A 17,276-nucleotide genomic window follows, 5' to 3' on the forward strand; every position below is an offset into this window, starting at 1 on the left:
AAGTAGTGCTGTAATTTAGTGCTGGAAAACTGTTTGCAAGGCTTTATTTGTCTCTGAAGAGAAGTTGCACAGATGTGCTGCAGTTATATTGGCACTTGTGTAAAACTAATATGCATACTAGGTTGAAGTCATAATGTATGATGTGTTGCATTTGCTCATTTTGTCTGTTTGTGCGCGTATTCCTCTGCAGCCTCCTGTCGGAGTTCCTGGTTCGCAGCAGTTGTTACCTAATGCCATGGATCCCACAAGACCACAGGGTGAGTGGCACACTTGATAGAATAGTTGTAAATCTATCTCTTTATGTTGTGAAATAAGCCGAAGATCAAATTAACATTTTTATTGGAAGAGCATTAAACTGATTTGTATCAAATGTAACAAGCACCTTGGTTGAATATGCATGACGTGAAATGAATTCAAAAGAATTATGAAAGTTGGAGACTGCTTAATGGCTTGTCTTTCAGAGTGTTGCTTACCTAAAATAAGAACATAGGAGATGTGACGAGAGCTTCATCCCAGCTCTCGGAGGTGATTAAGAATCTAAAGATTAGTGCAGTATATATTATTCATTCCTTTGTAGATCAGTGCAGTATATTATTCATTCCTTTGTTTCTTAGCAGTTGTGTAGTTCAGTATTTTAAAAACGTAGCCTAGTACATGTTTTCCTAGTTGCTATGGCTTTGTAGATGGACAAATTTGATATAAGAGGGCAATTTTGATTTAGGTCAAGCCAAAGCCAAACAGGCTTAAGTAAGTCCAGAAATGGCTAAAACCTAAACAGAGTTACATTTAAGAATGCTTCTAACTCGATGTCCAAAATGATAAGTGTCTTTCCTGTAAAACTAACAAATATAGGCGAAGGCTAGAGAAAAGGAAAAACATTGGATGAATAGGGCAGGGATTGGTGTTAGCTGCTCTTGGACAGCTTCAGCACTTTGGAAAATTGGTTATACTTTAGGTCTTCTGTCAGCAACATTCTGAGCTGGATTTACAAAAGTTACCACAAAGCATATACTTTCTGAATTCAAAATCAGCACTACTGTAATGGTTGTCCTGTCTGTTCACTTAGAAAGTTACTGCAAAGTGTTTATGAATCCAGCCATCTGTATTCACATACTGTAAACCAAAAACATTTCACCTTCCTGGACAAAATGTTTAAATTGTGGAAAATGGTTTAACTAACTTTTATTAATGTATCATAATCGTGAGTTACTTTAAAAGACTCTTTCAAATGAAACATAATCTGTTGAATTTCATCAAACTTGCCCTAAAATGTGAGCTTGTTAAATGTGCAGCCTGGTACAATTAAAAGCCCTAGCAGCCCTGTAATAAATGTAGCAGTGATATAAGTTAAGAAATATCCCCACCAGCAAAAAAGTAGGACCACTTTAATAGTTTATAGACTTGATGGGGTCATCTCCAACATTTGCACTTTAACAGCACATGATTGTTGGGTTTTGATGTTGTGCTGGAATTAATTTCAACTGGGAAATAGGAAAAATTTCCAAGTGTATTTCTTATCGTTTTTTTTTTTTTTTTATCATTCTCACATTGTTGCTTATGTTATTGTAACTCAAGATATAGAAACTCGGTGGGTGTTGACAGAGGCTGAAACATCTTAAAGAACATTTCTACCCTCCACGAGGTGGGTAGGTTGCAGCTTTTTCAGTGGCTTCCTGTGGTGGTGGACGAACACAGATGATGATGGAAGACATTACACCAATTGCCTCCAGCACACAGATGCCTTTGATTACTTTGACATACCTGCCCATTACTACTGAGAAGAGTTCAGGCAAAATATATCACATCTTGCAGACATTGTTGAGTGATTAGGTGCCAAGAAAGGCAGCTTGGGACTGTCATGGCTTATATTCACACTTGTACTGCGCAGGTCTCTTGACTGCATGGACAAACGTTTGACAGCAGAAGTGCAAACTAAGACGTTGTAAACTCTATCTGGACTCCTGCAGTGGTCAAGATCTTCAGTTTACAATTGCTGTGTGCAAAGCGGCACACGTGGTCACATAAGCACAAAAACACACGTGCGCACACTGTTAAGGCAAGTTCCTACTACAAGACTATAACCACATTAATGGAAGTGAGATTTGAACCAAATGACTCCGCAACACTGCATGTTACTGTTATGTGCTAACTTTTTATTCATATGTCATATAAATTGGCATAAACTTGCTTCAGATCAGTTGTTAACTGAACAATGGTAAATCCGTTAACAGATGCCATTTCCAACCCCTTCAGTATGAAGAGTCAGCTCTGCAACTCTGACCACTTGTCGGAATACAGCCAGAAATTCTGTAATTTGTTTCCATTCACTTTTTATCCTTTAATGGCAGTTTGTCTGATTAGCTGCATCACTGCCATGCATAGTTTCACCACAAGGCGGCAGGTTTTTCTGTCCCACACCTTTTAGTTCACAGTGCCAATTGAGGTTCTTTGGAATATATGACTCAATCTAGTGGTTCAGAAAAAATTACAAGCAATTAAAAAAAAGCTTTCTATTACTTGTATTTCCTTAATTTTACCAGAAATTCCTGCTAAGCAAATTGGGAGCTATCATAGAACCTCAACCCCACCACCACCATGACGCAAACATCTTACAAGAGGGTTAAACACGGGCAGATGACTGGTGCTAAAGTGATTGACTAAAACTCAATGCCAAGAAATGCGTTATAGTGCCTTTTGGGAAAACTGCCACCCAAGCTAATCATCCCATTGATAAGATACCACTAGGAGATGACCCACTAGTCAGGTATCTGAGAACATATGCAGACGGTAATCCGGCATTTAACCAATATGTGGCCAAGGTAGTAAAAAAAAAAAAAAAAAATTTATTTTGTGTCACCCAACTTGTAAGGACATGGCATCAAAGTCCAAGGAAGTCATAGTTCCACTTTATTTGGCCCTTACCACACCCATCATCAAGTATAGTGCCCCCTTTGGCATGTACCTCATCAGACATATGCAACAGTTGGAGCAACCACAAAGATTCCTTACCAGGAGAATCCATGGTATAAACAATTTGTCCTAAACGGATAACCTTAAAGCCCTATCTCTCTAATCTTGTCGTCTACAGGTTACTGAGAGACTATCTCTGCATGGTACACAGGAGATCCTTGGATCCAACTCTGATGGATCTTTTGCACATCCACAAAACAAACAACATCAGAACCACTATATCCAATGTAAATTTCGCTTTTGACATAAATAAGCCATGTTGATGAGACAGATATGCGTCTGAGAGGATCCTGTGTAGTCAGGAAATCCTTCTATGTGGCACACCTCATCACAAAAGGGTTCTCATCCAGGAAAAAAAGAGGTCATTGTTCCCCTCTACTCGGCACTCATTAGACCCATTATAGAGTACAACGCCCCGCCCCTTATGGAATGTACTTCACAAGACATCTGTAGCAGCTGGAAAGGCCACAGAAGTACCTCACAAAGAGGATTACTCGCCTCAAACAGATGCCTTACACTGACCGTCTTAAAAAACTCCAGCTTTACTCTGTAGCATATCGCCTACTCCCAACGAGATCTCTGCCTAACATATAAAGCTATGTTAAACTCAGAGCTGTTGGACATGCTACACCTAAAGAAATCACCATCCCTCTGAGCTACGTGCCCTAGGGACCTAAACTTTGTCACCAGAATAAACAGGACATGCTGGAGGAATAGATTCCTGTCCCAGAGACTTCCTACACTCTGGAACAAGCTACCCATCTATGTCAAGCAAAGTTCCTCATTAGCACTCATCAAGAAAAATGTTAGAGTGGATGGGAAATAGGAAACACACCCCGGGGATCACTTTTGTGGCTCTGCTCAACAGGGGCACATGAAATTAACTTTCTTGGATGGCGTAAGCCAGTGAACCTTGTTGGCTAGGCTTACTTAGGCCCTTGAGCTGATAGTCTAGTACCTACCAATGAACAGGCTCCCCATCCATGTGAAGCAGAATCCATCCCTAATTCTATTTGTGTAACCTTGACCAATGGATGGGAAATTGGAAATTCACCCAGAGTCTGGCTCCCATGTCTCTGATAGACAAGGCAGATTGTAATGCCCAAGTTAACATAACCCCCCACATAGCCTCTATAAATTTTCTAACACCCCCCCCCCAATAAATGCTCATGGTACATAGGGGCACAATTGGTTTGGATTGTATGGCTAGGCTTATTAAGGCACGGGTGGTAGATAATCTAATGTATACGTTTGAACCTATGATCTGAAAAATACAGTCAACATTTAAGTCAGTATTTTGGAAAGAATGAACAGAGCCTATCTATGCTTTTATTACTCTACGTAGCAACTCCAGGGTCATAGTACCTTGCAGGGGATTGTACTGTAAAGCCTCTAACATCAGAATGCCTAGCAGCCAAAATGCCAAAAAGTAACGTGAAACACACACACATGAAAAATGGAACTATCAAGTTTTTTTTTGCATGGAGGCAAACCTCCCTGTATCCCAGTTGTGGGGGAAAGCTCTCCACACTCCCAAAGTTATATACACCGACTCCACAGTTACACCAGCTTGAAGAAGGGCGAAATCTCTCAAAATGAAGGAATCATTGCAGGTGCACACTTAGCGCATGCAGTTATTTACTGTGGAAAACTCCGTGAGCATCATTTTCTTCTACTTTTTTGTGCTTGAGAGGGCGGCCTAATGGTTAAGGTGTTTGCCTTACAAACACAAGGTGCAGGGTTTGAGTCTCGCAAGGGATAATTGGCTAGGCTTAAAGTGGCTCGCAAGGGCAGTTAGCTTAGTATGAACCTATGAACCTTCAGGCATTTGATGGCTATGGGAATTTCATCTCTGCCACCAGTATGCATACCCTTACAAGGTATGTTATATTCAGCTTGTTTGGGAAGGGGAACTGATTAACTGCATTTGTTCCTTGGTAAGTACTAGGCTAGCTGCCTTTGTGGGCTATTTTAAGCCTAGTCAATTTCCCTTTCAAAGGTGAGAGTCATACCCTGTATCTTGTGCCTGTAAGTAAACATCTTAATGAGTTTTAAAAAAATCCACTTTCAGCAGATCTAGATTTCATCTTTTCAGGTTTAAGGAAGTACAGCTGCCCTCATTGTCATAATGTGCAGTACATGTTTAACTGTTAAAGACTCATACAACATGTATGTAACCAGGCAGCTGTCATGTGTCTCATGGTATAGATTTCTTTTAAGTTTGTTTATGTACTTATGTCTGTACAAGGAGATGGTCTAGCATTTTTTTTTAATTTAGGCGTATTTGTCAGGCCCAATGGTTATATATTTTGTTAAATGGGTCTTTTGTTTTAAAGTGCTTGATTGTATACATTTTTTTTTGCTTAAGCCTGAACTTACTTTCTGGAATTAAGGGCTACATTTTAGGGGTGGGGCTTCATTTTGGAAGTTAGTATATGATTTCAGCTATCATGGCTCTGCCTCTTGTGTGTACTTTAGTAGAGCTCTTCATTTCATCTACCTATTCTTGCTTCACTTTTAGACATATTAGAGTTTGTACTCCATTTTTCCAGAATCAGCCTCCATTTCCAGTACTTGGTTTGTTTTGCGATGCTCATTGTTTTCTTTTGTGCGGTCTGTTTGATAGGATGCATGTTAACCAGCTGTTACCCTTTTGGTGGTGCTCATGTTTTACCTGGTTACCTGTTTCTGCCCTTTGCTGTATATGCACACTCTCAGTTGTCAGGGTGTGACACTTTTCCGCCACTATTTTTATTTATATGTGTGATGATCATTACACGGCTTCAGAGTTCACGGACATTGATACTAGCACACTTCTTTTTATGACCTTGCAGATCTTTCTCACATGCCCTTTAAAGATTGCATACCAACATCCATATTGCGACAAGCTGTATACCTGTATGCCTTTGGGGAGGTCCAGTGAGGCTCATTTTGTTATTTTTAACCTAACTTCCTTCTTTTTTGATCTTGTCCAGTGCTTCTCCTAAGTAATGTCTTCCAGTAACCATGTGGCATGTCAGCACAAGCATTAATTCACCAAATTAGATGTTTTTTCTTAAATTCACATTACGCCAACAGCAGCAATGACACATAGCTGAAGGAATGTGCCTCCTTTCTGTTATACACTGAAGAAGAGTCTTCTCCCTTTTTGTTTCTCCTGTTTCAAATGTAAGCATGCCACCATAGGTCTGATTGCATGGATTGAATCATCTGAGACAAACATATGAGTAAGAGAGACTTCCCTTACTATGGAACAGGGTCCCGATCTACATAAGACAGAGCCCCTCACTATCACTCTTCAAGAGGAACCTTGATGAGTGGATGGGTAACAGAACGTTCACACCGGGGATCACACCAACAGCACTACTAGATAGGGGCCAAGGGTACTAGCTGCTAGTGCAAGGGTCTAGGGAACTACTAAAGGGGCGGTAAATACCACACAACGTGGCTGGGCTAATATTTGCCTTCGGGCAGTACCAACCTATGAACCTATACTTTATCTTAACATGTCATTGGATGGGTCTTGAAGGTAGGATGGAGACCGCTGTATACAGATCAGATTACTATTAGCTTTAGGCTGCTTTACTGAGAGTATAAACATAGGTTCATATGTACGTAGGTAAATGTTAGGCAGTCATCTGTAGACTGTTACAAGCCTAACAAGTAACCAGACAGTGATCAGCAGTCAGAATCAAACCTTTAGTTATTATGCCTACCCTGTTGCTCCTCCCATGACAGCATCCCCACTAGTGTCTCACTCTTCTTGGTCAGTCTTCTGTGTAATGCTCAGTCTAGGAAAAGATACGGAACCAAGGTCCTAAGTCTCATCTCCTTAAATACGTGTTCAAACAAGAAATTTGTGTTTATCCATATAACCGGTATTCTCTGAAACACAGTTCACTCTTAATGCTTAAATAGTAGACTATACCTAAACTTTAAGGGTGTCTGGCGCCTGTTTGCTTTTCTCTTTCTTACTGCATGGAACATTTTGTTTCAAACCTTGCACAGGGCTTTTCTTCTGTTTGCTCACTTCTTTATATCAAATTTTTGTGTTTGTTCAGAGTTAAAAGTCAAATCAGCATTCTATGCCAACCCCCTTAACCATTGTCTGCCTTTGTTGTTTAAGATGAAGACTGAATTTTGGTTTCAGACTGTAGAGGTGGAACACTGTGTTGTTTGGTGGAACTAGCATGCCTTAACTTTTTAGCTGAGTGTGTAAGATACAAAACTAGAACCCTGAATCACAGTATTGTCTAAAAATTCTAGTAATGGCATCTGCAAAACTAGCATATCGTACTACAGAACATCCCCCTCCTCATATACATTCTTAATGCAGCAGCAGAGAAATCCGTGTTGGTACTAGTTATGCAGTAACATCTACCCTCCACCAATGGTTTGATCATTAGTAGTGATGACATAGATGCACTGAGCCTCCCCAGTGTAGAATCTGTGATTTATTTTTTGATAATCATGAAGGTAATCTGTTATGAACAGATTCATAGCAAACCCTTTTCATGCTCAGCCTCTCAGCAGAGTTGTTTGCTAGTGGCTGTGGTAAAGTAGCATACAGGATTACAAGAAAGGAAACCACAGCCGTTAAAAAAGTACCTGTTGGTATTATGTTAATTTAATGTAAATGTAATGTGGCTGCTGGGGGTCACTAGTAAAAGTTACTTATTCCTAATGGGCTACTTCCAGAACCATAACCACTGAAGTTTTAAGCACCACCACCCTTACCAGGCTCTTCACCACTGCAGGCAAGAGGCAGTGTGCTGTTAACCATGAGACGGCATATCTAATAATTTTTTTTGTTCTATTCCCCTTGTATTCGGACTTGGGACAGTAATATTGAGCAGCTCCAGAGACCTCAACCTGATTACCACAATCAACAGAATGTGCTGGAAGGACAGGTTCACAACCCAGCGACTGCCCATGCTATGGAATAGACTTCTCATACATGTCAAACAGAACACCTCACTGTCCCTCTTCGAGAAATCTTGATGAGTGGATGGGAAATAGAAAATTCACCCCGAGATCACTCCAGTGGCTATACTCGACAGAGGCACTGGGAACTAAGGTCGAGTGGCACGATGCCAAGGTAATCCTATGGGCTAGGCTTGTAAAGGCTCCAGGGCCATTAGCTTAGTACGCACCTATGAACCTATACATGTTTCCATACATGATTTTCTGCTGCAGCATCCACACTTGTCTTTAAATGTACGGCCACGTTTTACCTTTTCTTGATGTTTTCATGTGGCAGGTAAACACTCCATCTTTCTGTGTGTAAAGAAAGAAATATGGTAACATTTGCTTGATATTTTTCCATTTCTGGTGACCCTCTAGTGCCTGGGATATCAAATCATATTTCCATAACCAACAGCAGAATTGGTTCCATGTTTCCAAGTCTACAGGACAGTTATAAGCTGGAAACAGGGTTGAGAACCTCTGCTTTGCTATTAGTGATACACGGCAGCCAATGTCATCATAATTTGTGTCAACAAAAGTCACACTTAAAACCATATAAAAAATGTCAATGTCTGTCAGCTTGCTGTAAATATGGCCTCTGTCTTCTAGAGATAGTGGGCAGGCAGCCAGTGGAGAGCAGAGGTTGAACAGCGAATGTTGATCTAAATAAAGTGTTCACCCTTCTCCTTCATACAGCTGTCTGAGCTTTGATTACTAAAATGTATATTGAAGCACATGTGTGACAGAAATGCACGATGTTCTTCATGTTTCACTGTTGCAGTCATTACATTTGGGTTATCTGCTTGCAATAGCCCTCAGTCGGCCTGATTAACAAAGTCTTGGGTCCTGCGTCGGTTACTGTCCCTTCTTCCATGACGTCAGATGTTCTTCGTTTTCCATTGCTGCAGTCCTTACTATTGGGTATAGTCCGCATCCAGTCGGCCCGAATACCAGAGTATAAGGCTGACGTCGGTCACATATCCTCAGTCTGCAGAAGCAGTTTTGCGAGTGCAGGTTGGCGTTCTGAAATATTTCAAACCGGAGTTTCAGACCGAATCAGAGTTGGGGAACATTTTTGTTTTTCTTGCCTCAGTATTTAACCGGATGTCAGAAAAGTGAATAACTGTATTTCTTGTGGGAAACAAATACCTCATAGGGATTACCATACATTGTGTATACCTTGTTTAGGGCCTGAGCACGACGTTGTTGGTTGCGGCTTGTGCTAGGTTTAACAAACACTATTAAGAGGAGGTTAGACTGTGCCAGATTAGTGTTTGGGAAGCGTTGCAATTATAAAATGCCGCCGGATGCTCCGAAGCGCAAGGACAAACAGGTTGATGAACCCGGCAGTCCTCGGTTCTTTATCAGTGGAGCCAGAGGTTTTGCCAGGAGTTTCTATGGAGTCTCAGGCAGAAACTTTACTGTTACAGGATGTACCCTCTCAGGAGGCAGGCCAGGCTGAGGGGCTTCTCAGGTAACTATTCTTCCCTCTTTTCCACAGTAGTTAGAGCCTCTCCTGTTGCCAAAACTTCTTTTAGAGGTAGGCCAACTTCAGCTTCAGTAGGGGCTTCTCCTAGCCTTCGGGTTCTGTACCTAAGAAACATATGCTTAAAATGGCAGAAGATTTGATTACTATGATTAGAGGTTCTATGGGCCCTCCTGATAAGAGGCCTAGAGTGGAACCAGAGTTTGACAGTTTTGAACAGGGTTCAGGGGCTTCTGAGTCTTCTGGAAGATTTGCAGGAGTATCCTCATTATTCTGATTCTGATGTGGATGATGCCACTCCTTCTCTTCTCCTCCTGTGGATTTTTCATTATGGGAGACTCTCCATTCGCTGAGGCAGCACTTTAAATGAGAAGGCCAGGATTACTCTGATTCAGGAAGAGGCTTAGGGAATTCTTGTTTTACCCCAGCATAGGCCCTTAGCTATACCTCCTGTGTTGAATGTGGTGGAAGATGTTTTTGCAGAGGCTTCCCTGAACCCTGATTCTTTGCCTCCTGCTCCTGTTAAACCTGATAGGTACTATAGGGTGCCCGCTCATAAGTATTTGTTTAAGAGTCCTAGGGCGACCCCAGAAACTGTTTCTCAGGGGCCTAAAGGTGTTAAGGCCTCTGTGGTTAAAAATCCTGTTCCCACTGACAAAGAGGCAGATAGGTGGGGTAAGAAAGTGTATACTTCTTCCACTCTAGCCATGAGAGCGTTGAATTGTCAGTTTCACATGCTGAAATATCAAAATTATCTCCTTTCACAATTGAAATCTAAGGTGGATGCTTTGGCGGGAGGTATTGATTGTAAAGACTTGCTGGATTTAGTTTATGTGTCTGAACAAGTGGGCAAGCATTCTTTGCAATGTGGTTTTGATGCTGTGCAGGCCTCCTCGAGGGTGGCTGCCACTAGTTCTGTTCTTCGCAGGCATGCCTGGTTGAGGGATCAAAATTTGGCTGAGCATGTTAAGACGAGGATTTTGGATGCTCCTTTACAGTCTGATGTGTTGTTTGGTTCACCTGTGGAAGCGGTTTTAAAGAAAATGGAGGACAAAGCTAAGTCTATGCAAACTGTTAAAGATTTTGCAGGTACAGCCACGAAGTTTAGTAGAAATTGGCCTGCTAAGGGGTGGACATATCCTGCTTATGATTCCCAGTCTAGGGGTAGGTCTAGACGTGGTAGGGGCAGGGCTCAAGGTTCTTTTAGGCCTAGAACAGGAGTTCACCTGCTCAGTCTTCTGGTGAGGGCAGGGGTCAGTCCTTTCGTAAACAGACCCAATGACCTGCCTTTTCAGCTGCCAGTAGATCTGTCTCTTTTCAAAGAAAATTGGGATTTAATTACTCAAGACAGATGGGTGTTGGACATCATTCAGCCAGTCCCTGTATCAGGAAGGGGCCTAGGATTTTATTCTCGCATGTTCCTAGTATCAAAGAAGGGGAACACGTGGAGACTGCTTTTGGATTTATCTCTCCTCAACACTTATCTGGACATTCCCAAGTTCAAGATGTTGACGTTACAACAGCTTTTACCCCTGCTGGGCAAAGATCACTGGATGGTAACTTTAGATCTCGAGGAAGCTTACCTTCATGTGCCTATCAGGCTAAGTTACAGGAAGTATCTGCGGTTTCGAGCTGGAGATTCTCATTATCAGTTCTCTGCATTGCCCTTTGGCTTATCTACTGCAATCCGAGTATTCACAACGGTTCTGGCTCCAGTGATAGCTTACTTCAGGCTACAAGGACTTCAAATCTATCCTTATTTAGGCGACTGCCTGATTCTGGCTCAAGAAAGGAAGACCTTCTACAGCATCTGGAATATCTTATAGCAGTGCTAAGATGCCTAGGGTATTCTGTGAAAATAAAGTCCAGTCTAGTACCCTCTCAAGACGTGTGCTTTCTGGGTGTGAGACTGAATACAGCAGCCCAGATGGCCTTTTTAACCCCGGACAAACAAAAGAGCCTATCACTTTACTTCCATCAACTATCTCATCAGTCCGTGCTGACTGCAGAGACAGTCCTACAAGCATTAGGGTTCATGGCATCTTGTATTCTGGTGCTTCCCAATGCCAAACTGCATATGAAGAAGTTACAATGGTATCTCAAAAATGTATGGACACAGCACTGCCAGTATTTAGACACTGTCATTCAAATAATACCTTGCCTTCAAAGAGAATTTTTGTGGTGGGCTCAGGAATGTCACCTAAACAAGGGACTCTCTGTGACGACAGATGCCTCAGACATTGCTTGGGGAGCTCATCTAAATGGAAAGTGGATACAAGACAAGTGGCCTGCCAGACTACAGCATCTACATATCAACATGAAGGAGATGTTAGCAGTCCAGTTCGCATTGCTGGCTTTCAAGGAGTTACTTCTTCCAGGGCAGGTGTTGATTCTAACAGACAACACAACTGTCATGTGGTACTTCAACAAACAAGGGGAACACATTCTTATCCTCTATGCAGGCAAGCAATGATTTTATGGGAGACCTTCAGGCAAGGTTTCTGCCAGGAGCACAGAACTCCTTAGCAGATATGTTAAGCAGACAAATCATGGATCCCCAAGTGGAAACTGGATCTTCATGTATTTCAGAAATTGACAGTGTCTTGGGGAACTCCAGACATAGATCTGTTCGCTTCTCCACTAAACCACCAGCTGCCTCAGTTTTGCACAAAGGGGTTTCATCACACAGCTTGGAAAGTGGATGCTCTGTCTTTCAGTTGGACAAACCTTCATGTGTATGCCTTTCCACCTCTGCCTCTTCTTCCAAAGGTACTGTTAAAGGTCAGACAGGACAGGCCAAGGATGATTTTGATAGCTCCAGATTGGCCTCGGCAACACTGGTACCCTCTACAGTCTGGTAAAGCCTCCATGGCCTTAACCTTTGATTCCACATCTGTTATCCCAGCAGGACGGTCATCTGCTCAATGTCAAGCTTCACTCTCTTCATCTGACAGCCTGGCATATTCTGTGTTGAAACACAGCAGGTCTCAACTTCCTCAACAAGTTTTAAATGTGATTAGGGAAGCTAGAAGACCTAGTACAAGGAAAGAAATGGAAGAGATTTTTATTTTGAGTAAAGCAAAGAATTTGGAGATTTCTGAGCCTAATTTGAGTATGGCTCTTCAATATCTTACTGAGTTACTGGACAAGGGTCTGTCCTTCTCTTCCATTAAGATTCATGCTGCAGCAATCTCAGCTCACTATGATTGTGACCCACCATTGTTTTCACATCCTTTGTTCAAGCAGTTTCTTAGAGGGGCAAAAAATAAGACCCCTCCTACTCCTGCTTGGGATCTCAATTTTGTGTTGGAAAAACTTACTCTACAACCTTTTGAGCCGCTACTGCTGAATTGAAATATTTGTCATGGAAGACTGCTTTTTGTTGGCTATTACTTCTGCAAGAAGGGTGTCTGAGTTGCAGGCCCTTATGGCAGTCGAGCCCTTTTGATTTTCCATAAGGATAGGGTATCATTACGCACTAATCCTTCCTTTATGCCTAAGGTGGTTTCTAGTGTGGCTTTAAACCAAACTATTCATTTGCCTACTTTTTATGCAGACCCCCAAAATAAAGGGGAAAAGATTTTGCATACTTTAGATGTACACAGGCAATTTTAGGCAGTCTCAGCAGTTGTTTGTTTCCTTTGCTTTGAGTTAGGGCAAGCCTGTGTCAAAACAAACTATTTCTAGGTGGATTGGCTTTTGCATTGCATTTTGTTATTCCCATCATGGCAAGGAGGTTCCAGCTGGGATTAGGCCTCATTCCACTAGGGCTACTGCCACTTCAACAGCATTTCGGGTGGCAACTAAGGATATTTTGGAAGCAGCTACTTGGAGTTCAGTGCATACTTTCTCTAAGCATTATCACCTTCCTATCTACTCTAAGTCTAGGGCTGGTTTGCCACAGCTGTTTTGCAAGGCATGTTGTCAGCTCCTGCTTCTTTATGATTTGCCAGCCTCCTTACCTCTGCTTTGGGATTCTGGACTGCAGCAATGGAAAGCGAAGAACATAGTACAGTTTTGTACCTACCATAAATGTAGATGTTCGAGATTCCATTGCTGCAGTCTCCCTCCTTCCTCTGTGTTTAGGGGTGGTTGTGTAGGTGAGTTTCCTGCTTATATTTTTGTATATATTGTTCATGTTTTGGTGCAGGTATTTTGGGCCTTGTCTTTTAGGGTCTTCTGACATCTGGGGCAAGAAAAGACTGAGGATATGCCTGACTATACTCTGGTATTACTGGATGCGGACTATACCCAATAGTAAGGACTGCAGCAATGGAATCCTCGAACATCTACATTTATGGTAGGTACAAAACTGTACTTTTGTCAGGGGTATAAAACATGCAGCCGATGCCATTACATCAGTCTTTCTTGCCGTTTGGTGCCCGAAGCAGTTTTCAAATGCCGGTCAGCTGACTCCTGAAATTTTCATTTTTGAGTTTCAGAACTGAAGTCTTCAACTAAAGCTAAGTACCCTGTTGGGGAAACTTTTTCTTGCTCCTTACTGATGTCAGTAAAAGGTAATAATTGCATTACTTGTGAAAAGCAAATACCTTACAAAGATTTTCATTCGTACTGTATTCCTTGCCTAGGGCCCTGACCACGACATACCTTGCTGTCAGTTTTGTGCTTTATTTAAACAGTGTACTATCCATCGTCGGTATATTTTCGCTTCTAAATATTTCAGTAGTTGGTTTAATTTTCCAGAAATGTCGTCGGTTAGCCATCCAACTACCGGGACTCCGAAAAAACGCAAAGATAAAGACAAAGAAAGGCTGCCGAGGTCCAAAGCTGCCGACAACGCTTCTCCTAAGCCAGTCGCCAGTTCGCCAGTTCGCCAGTACTCAGTGAGGTGCTTTCGCAGCCCCTGATACCCGCTACTTCTGACTCGCAGGCCTCTACTGAGACCCATTCGGAGTCCGGTATGCCGCGAGATGCTTCAACTGTGGAACCTGTGGATGTCTCTACCTTGGATGGGTCCAGAGCCGCTGTGCAGGCACCGGCTTCTGAGGGTGTATTCAGGCCTGCGGAATTGCATATTAAACCAATGCCTCCTTCTTCATTTAGGCCAAAATCTTGAACCATGCCTAAGAAACCGACGCCCAGGCCGCATGCTCAGGCCTCTATGCCTAAAAAACAAATGATAAGAATGGCTGAAGATCTTATAACTCTAATCTGGGGAAGCCAACCTCCCCCTTCTAAGAGACCTAGGACTGAAGTTGTTTATGAATATTCTGACCAGGATTCTGATTTTTTCTGATTCTTCTGATGATCTGGATTTGCCCTTATCTACTTATGAAGATTCTGATGCAGAGGGACTCTATTCCCTCTGCTTCCCCTCCAGAGGATTTTTCTTTTGGTGAGACTTTGCATACTCGTAGGGAGCATTTCCACTGGGAAAGCCAGGATTTTTCTGATTCAAAAAAGAGGCGTAGGGATTTCTTACTCCTGCCTCAGCATAGGCCTTTAGCTATACCTCCTGTACTAGACATTGTTGATGATGCCTTTTCAGAATCTAGTTTGGCCCCTGCTTCTTTGCCTCCTGCTCCCAGAAAACCTGACAGATATTACAAGGTTCCTGATTCTCACAAGTTCCTTTTTAAAAATCCTATTATGGACCCAGAGACTATTTCACAGGGACCCAAGGGCATTAAGGCTTCTACTGCTAAAAATCCTACCCCCTCTGATAGAAACTCCAGGGCACTGGATAGATGGGGTAAGAAAGTTTACACTTCTGCAACCTTGGCCATTAGGGCTTTAAACTGCCAGTTTCATATGTTAAAGTATCAACAACATGTTATTGGATTGCTTAAACAGAAAATGATGTTAATTCCTGACTGTGCTGAAAATAAAGAATTACAGGATTTAATGCGTTCTGCTGAACAGGTTGGAAAACATACTTTGCGATGTGGATTTGATTCATTAGAGGCCTCTTGCAGGGCTGCTGTTACTGGGTCTGTGCTCAGAAGGCATGCTTGGCTTAAGGAGAAAGGTTTGCCTGATCATGTTAAAGCTAAATTGTTGGATGCTCTCTTAAATCAGGACCGCCTGTTTGGCAACAAGGCTGAGGAAATTCTTAAAAAGATGGAAGATAAAGCTAAATCTTTGAAAACTGTTAAAGATTTCTTACAAGTTCAGCCTCCTAGATTTAGTAGACACTAGCCCTCTAAAAATTGGTCCTTTTCAGCCCCTTCCAGGTCATCTCAAGCCAAACCCAGACGCAGCAGAAACCCCAGGTTTCAGTCCCAAGGGGCATACAAAACTAGGCAGTGGGGGGTTTCTGCACCCAAACCTGGGAGTAGTAAGACTCCCCCATATGGAAAACTGTCTCAGTGACTTGCTTTTAAAACGTCCAAGCACTTCCCAACTGAATGCTCCTTTAGGCGGACAGATTGGCCTGCAGGCCAAAAACTGGGAACTCACTACCCAGGACAAATGGGTTTTAAATATAGTGTCCCAAGGATACAGATTTCATTTCCACATGTTACCAACACCAAGCGGGTGGCCAGATCTACCCCCAAATCAGTGGGCAGAGGCCCAAAATTAGGTACTCTCTCTCTTAAACATGGGGGCTATTCAGTTGGTACCAGAAGAGGAAAAGGGACAAGGTTTCTTTTCGAGACTTTTTCTTGTACCAAGAAAAGGCAATACATGGCATCCTATCCTGGACCATTCTATTCTAAACACCTTTCTGGTGATTCCAAAATTAAAAATGCTGACTCTTCACCAGCTGCTTCCTATGCTAGGCAAGGATGCATGGTTAGCATCACTACACTTAAAAGAAGCATACCTGTACATCCCTATCAGGGAGTCTTGCAGAAAATACCTACGCTTCAAAGCAGGCTACATGCACGGTCAGTTCTCTGCACTGCCCTTTGGCTTATCTACTGCACCCAGGGTATTCACAAAATGCCTAGCTCCAGTCATTGCATTTTGCAGGCAAAGAAATATTCAAATATACCCATACCTGGACGATTATCTAATTCAGGCAGAAAGCAAGGATATTCTTTTGAGTCATCTGGCCTTTGTTCAAAGGGTACTGACTTGTCTGGGGTTCACCATAAACGAAAAGAAATCCAACCTGGTACCCTGCCAACAGATTTTATTCCTGGGAGCAAGCTTGAATACAACTTCCCAGATGGCTTTCCTCACGCCAGAGAAACTGATTCATTTGACAACTTACTTCAAACAAGTGGCCACAAAAACACAGCTATCTGCAAGGCAAATACTGCAAGCTTTGGGGTTCATGGCCTCCTGCATTCTTCTAATTCCATATGAAAGGATGCATATGAGGAAACTACAATGGTATCTCAAAAGCCTATGGTGTCAACATTCGCAAGATCTAGAAGCAAGGATTCCTATCATACCTTGCCTACACCTAGAGTTCCTTTGGTGGGCAGAGGCCTGCCACCAAAACAGGGGACTACCATTCACATTACCGCCTGCCGCCCAAATTTTAACAACAGACGCATCAGACTATGCATGGGGGGCTCACCTGGCAGGGAAGTGCATTCAGAGCAAATGGAATCCAAGTCAAATGCACCTGCACATAAATCAAAAGGAAATGTTAGCTATACAGAATGCTCTGACAGCCTTCAAGGACCACATTCTTCCAGGACAACTAATGGTAAAGGCGGACAACACCACTGTCATGTGGTACATAAACAAGCAGGGGGGTACACATTCTTACCCCCTCTGCAGACTAGCCATGGCATTGTGGAACACAGCCTTGAGCTACCAAGTGAATCTACAAGCTCAATTCCTGCCAGGAAAACTAAATACACAGGCAGACGGACTAAGCAGAAATCTCATGGACCCATACGAGTGGAAACTGGAACCAAGGATTTTCAACATGTTG

General features: G+C 42.5%; 1 protein-coding gene across 3 annotated transcripts in view; it reads left to right on the forward strand.

Annotated features, from left to right (window-relative positions):
- The window catches only part of SSBP4 (single stranded DNA binding protein 4), a 1,807,268-nt gene that overhangs the window by 1,588,172 nt on the left and 201,820 nt on the right, over positions 1 to 17,276 (forward strand). For all 3 annotated transcript variants that reach the window (XM_044053843.1, XM_044053842.1, XM_044053844.1), the window contains one exon: positions 191 to 257. In XM_044053843.1, the coding sequence (XP_043909778.1) occupies positions 191 to 257 (67 nt within the window). The remainder of the gene's footprint in view (positions 1 to 190; positions 258 to 17,276) is intronic.

This window comes from Protopterus annectens, chromosome 13.part0, assembly GCF_019279795.1.
Source record: "Protopterus annectens isolate FY-2018-M chromosome 13.part0, PAN1.0, whole genome shotgun sequence".
Taxonomy (NCBI): Eukaryota; Metazoa; Chordata; order Ceratodontiformes; family Protopteridae; genus Protopterus; species Protopterus annectens.